The sequence below is a fragment of the Arachis hypogaea genome, chromosome 16 (genome assembly GCF_003086295.3).
Source record: "Arachis hypogaea cultivar Tifrunner chromosome 16, arahy.Tifrunner.gnm2.J5K5, whole genome shotgun sequence".
In the NCBI taxonomy this organism is placed as follows: Eukaryota; Viridiplantae; Streptophyta; class Magnoliopsida; order Fabales; family Fabaceae; genus Arachis; species Arachis hypogaea.
Genome location: NC_092051.1, coordinates 13,383,435 through 13,388,225, shown reverse-complemented (window position 1 = coordinate 13,388,225; position 4,791 = coordinate 13,383,435). Strand labels below are relative to the sequence as shown.

Genomic DNA, 4,791 nt, shown 5'->3' with positions numbered 1-4,791 from the left:
TAAGGGAGAGTTTGAAGATTGGTGCAAGCCTTGGAAGAATGCTATGATCGTTAAAGTTCTTGGCAAGAAAGTAGCCCTCGGTTTCATCGAGCAACGGTTGCAGCGTGACTGGGCACAGAAAGGGAAGATCAGCATGATTGACATGGACTGAGACTACTATCTAGTGCATTTTGCTGAAGAAGAGGACTATTCCCATGCTCTCACGGGAGGACCATGGATGATAGCAGGACACTATCTTATTGTTCAAAGATGGAGACCTTTTTTCCTAACGACCGAGAACCATGTGAGAAAGATTGCGGCCTGGATTCGCATCCCCAACCTCCCTATTAAGCTATATAACCACCACTTCTTATGGAGGGTAGGATCTACTATTAGGCATATGCTGAAAATTGATCGCGCTACTTCTATACATTCGAGAGGAAAATTCGCGAGGATTTGCGTCAAGATTGACTTGTCAAAGAAATTAGTACCCAGAATATCTATCCTTGGAAGTACGCTTAATATTGAATACGAAGGTCTACATCTCATCTACTTCTCTTGTGAAAAATATGGCTATAAGGTGGAGCAGTGTAGTGAAGCTGGTGAACATAAGCTAGATCAACTGGTGGTGGAGATGGCAGGCGAGGAGGAGAGAGCGACGGCGGCAAGGAGAAGGGCTGATGTTAGCACTGGGGAAGTGGATCGAGAAACTCCAGCTAATCAGGAACGCATTGATGATCATATCGTGCAACGGATAAATAAGAATCCCCCTGATTTTGGTCCCTGGATGATGGTAAGAAGGAACCAAAGAAGGAAACAGGAGGAAATCCCGAGGAAAAATAAAAAACAAATTCAAATCTCTAATGTCATGCCTAATAAGGAAACTAACGGTAGTATGAAGAACACCTTTAATGAGGGAGGATCCAGATTTAATGCCTTGTATGAAGAAAGGGATAATGAGATGCAGGATAATTTGCAACCGAAAGAGGCCATGCAAAGTGGATCCAAATTGGCAAACTCAAACCAGGCCTTGAAAAAGAATCTCTCTCATAAAGGACTAGATTGTCCCAAGCCTATTAACCAGGCCCCTGACCGAGCTCTTGTCTCAACTCTTCCCAGATCTAATAGGAGCAATATTGGGCCGTTGAATCAAACCCGAAACCAATTGAACAAAGAGGAAGGAGCTAAAGTGGTTCTAAGGAAACCAGGAGCGGGTAGAAACCCGCAGGGACCCCAAAAAACTGCTGCCCTGAAGATTGGGCCTATGCTAACAAAAAAAGGCTTTAAACCCAAACAAAAAATGATGGACAAGGGTTCACTCTCCTTATGGGCTGCTATCCATAGCATGGACAACGCGGTGTCTTCATCCTCCAAGAGCACTGATCGAGAGATTATGGAAGGAGTCATTCTTGATAGGATGAGGGAAGTCACGAAACAGTAATAGGAAGACTACCAATTGGCAAAGAATCTTAACAAAATCCTCGAGACCAATGTGAACCACAACCCCCCTCTAAATCAGAAAATTCTGCGCCGTGGTACCCCTGTGTTGACGGTGGAGGATGGAGACGGTAGATGGGCTCCAAGCGAACAACCAGGCACAATCAAGGAGGGAAATAAAAATTCTACCAAGGGTAAGGAACCGATGTTCCATGCAAAGGCTTCCGAGGATATGGAGGGCAGCGCATGGAGGGCAGCGCCTAGTCCGTCTAGTGAAGGTATCTTGGGTCTTGAATGACCATCTCCTTTGTTTGGGTTATCATGAATATTATAGCTTGGAACTGTAGAGAAGCTGGAGGTAAGGGATTTTCTACTCTTATTAGAGATCTAAGGAAGGACCTGGATGTGAATTTTGTTATTTTGATGGAAATCCACATTAGCGGTGTTCGGGGAGAAAGGGTTAGGAACAGATTTGGTCTAAATGGTAGCTTTGTGATGGAGGCGCGAGGGCAGTCAGGAGGTATCTGGTGTATGTAGGATTCAAACATTTGGAAGGTGGAGGTGCTGAGCCATACTTTCCAAACTGTCCACATGAAGATAAAAGATAGGAATGCGAATCAGTGGTTGCTTACAGCCGTTTATAGGAGCCCGAATAGAGGCTTCAGAAAATCTCTTTGGGAGGATCTTCGAAAAATCAGTAGGGAAGCTAACATTCCTTGGTGCGCTATAGGGGATTTCAATGCCATTTTACGTGATCATGAACGGAGTGGGGGGGCTATGTTACGACAGGGCGGGGCGTGCCCCGATTTCAATGCTTGCTTGTTTGATTGTGGCTTACTTGATCTCGGGTACTCAGGCTGCCCTATACCTGGAAAAGAGATTCTTTGGCTGAAAGGCTTGATAGGAGTCTCGCTAATCCTGATTGGTAAATCACCTTCCCAGGGGCTTCCATCCAACACTTGCCAAACCTGAGGTCTGATCACTCTCCTCTCTTCCTTTGTCTTGCCCCTCAGGCCTCTCCTAATAAGGGAAGGAGGCCTTTCAGATTTTTGGCCGCCTGGCTGGACCACTCTGACTTTGACAACGTCGTTAACAGAGGTTGGAACCTTCAGGGGAACTGGAACTCATGTATGGAAGACTTCCAGCAGGTGTTACAAAATTGGAACCATAATGTCTTTGGTAATATTCACAGGAGAAAATCAAAGATATTAAGGAGGCTTCAAGGCATTAAAAATAGTCTCAATATGACTCGAACCTCTATCTGGAGAAACTGCAAAGGGATCTCTGGGAGGAGTATGAGGAGATCATGGCCCAAGAGGAACTTCTCTGGTACCAAAAATCTTGTTGTAATTGGTTAGAGTTTGGGGACCGGAATACAAAATTTTTCCATGCATCGACTATGGCCCGGAGAAGAAGAAATCGGATTGAGGCTCTGCAGGATGACAATGGAAATTGGGTGCATGAGCGCACAACCCTGGACAGAATGGCAACCAGCTTCTATAGCTGGCTATACACCGAGGACGCTCCAGACACCCCTTTTATTCTGAAAAACTGCTTCCCACTACTTGATACAAATGACCTTGTAAGCATTGGAAGCAGCATCTCCCGGATGGAAATAAAGAGTGCTCTATTCTCTATGGGGAGACTCAAGGTCCCAGGGAAAGATGGAATCTAGACTATATTCTATCAGAAGAAATGGGATACTGTAGGAACGGACCTGTGCAGACTGGTGGATAGAATTTTCAACAGGCCTTCGGAGGTCAGGGATATTAATGAGACCCTTATCACTCTCATTCCAAAGGTCGAACCTATAATATCCCTGAAGCAAATGTGTCCTATCTCACTATGCAATGTCTCCTATAAAGTCATTACTAAAGTCCTATCGAGGAGACTGAGAGGAATCATGGAGAAAGTGGTGAAGCCGACTCAGAGCAACTTTATTCCAGGAATGCATACCTCAGATAATATTATTATCACCCAGGAAGTCACAAACTGCATGCGAAATAGGAAAGGCAAGAAGTGTTGGATGGCAATCAAGATCGACTTAGAGAAGGCGTATGACAGGCTGAAGTGGAGCTTTATCAAGGATACCTTGCAGGATATTGGGCTGCCAGAGTATATGATGAACATTATATATGCTTGTATCTTGACGACTAGGATGAGGGTTTTATGGAATGGTGAAGTTTTAGAGGAGTTCGCCCCCTCTAGAGGCATCCGACAGGGGGACCCACTCTCACCCTACTTGTTTGTTCTCTATATTGAGCACCTATCTCAACTTATCAGTGTGGAAATGGAAATGGATGTATGAAAACCTATAAAACTGTGTAAGGAGGGGCCATCCCTCTCACATCTTTTCTTTGCGGACGACCTTATCCTTTTTGCAGAAGCTTCAGTTGGACAGGCTGAGATTATTAATAAAGTGTTAACTGCCTTTTGTGATAGTTCTGGCCAAAAAGTAAATAAGGAGAAGACTCATATCTTCTTTTCCAAAAATGTTGGTCACACTGTCAAGGATGACATTAGAAGGGTCCTTCAATTCTCTATCACGCAGGACTTGGGCAAATATCTGGGAGTTCCGATCCTCCACTCCAGAGTCACAAAAAATACTTATAATGATATCATCATCAAGCTTCAATCGCGCTTGAACAATTAGAAGGCATCTTCCCTCTCTTTGGCAGGGAGGTCAACCCTGGTGAAATCTGTGCTTACTTCCTTACCTAGTTATATTATGCAAACTGCTTTTCTGCCTGTATCTACTTGTAATATCATTGATTCCAAATGTAGGAACTTCCTATGGGGGGGGGGGACAGAGAATGTCAAAAAGGTCCACTTGGTTAGCTGGAAGAAAGTTAACATGCCGAAAGCAAAAGGCGGCCTGGGTATCAGGCATGCAAGAACCTTAAATCATGCTTTCATGATGAAGGTTGGCTGGGGTTTAGTTGAAAAAAGAGATAGTCTTTGGGTCAAGGTGTTGAGGACTAAATACAAATGTGGTAATGACATCATGCCTGACATCAGGAGGAGAACTAAGGATTCAAATCTATGGGAAGGAGTCTGTTCAGCTTGGAAAGATGTTGAGAGGAACACAGCTTGGCGTATTGGTGATGGGACAAGCATAAACTTTTAGAACCATAATTGGGTGGTAAAAGCAGGACCTTTGGACCAATACTCAAAAAAGGCAATTAACCCCAATGATTATAAATCGATGTTAAATGACTTCCTCCTTGTTTCAGGTGATTGGGACTTGGAAAAGATTCGTGAATGGATCCCGGAGGACTGGGTTTCTAAGATTGCTGCTATGGCCCTTCCATCCCCGCAGAAGAATGCCGATCAAGCTGCCAGGGACCCAAGTACAGATGGAACTTTTATTGTGAA

General features: G+C 44.4%; 1 protein-coding gene across 1 annotated transcript; it reads left to right on the top strand.

The window, feature by feature from the left end:
- Positions 1-217: 217 nt before the first annotated feature.
- On the top strand, positions 218-2,774 carry LOC112756692 (uncharacterized). The gene is made up of 4 exons (XM_029293792.1): positions 218-1,405; positions 1,499-1,694; positions 1,751-1,936; positions 2,359-2,774. Exons 1-4 carry the CDS (start codon positions 218-220, stop codon positions 2,772-2,774), a joined length of 1,986 nt encoding a protein of 661 aa, XP_029149625.1.
- The last annotated feature ends 2,017 nt before the right edge of the window (positions 2,775-4,791 follow it).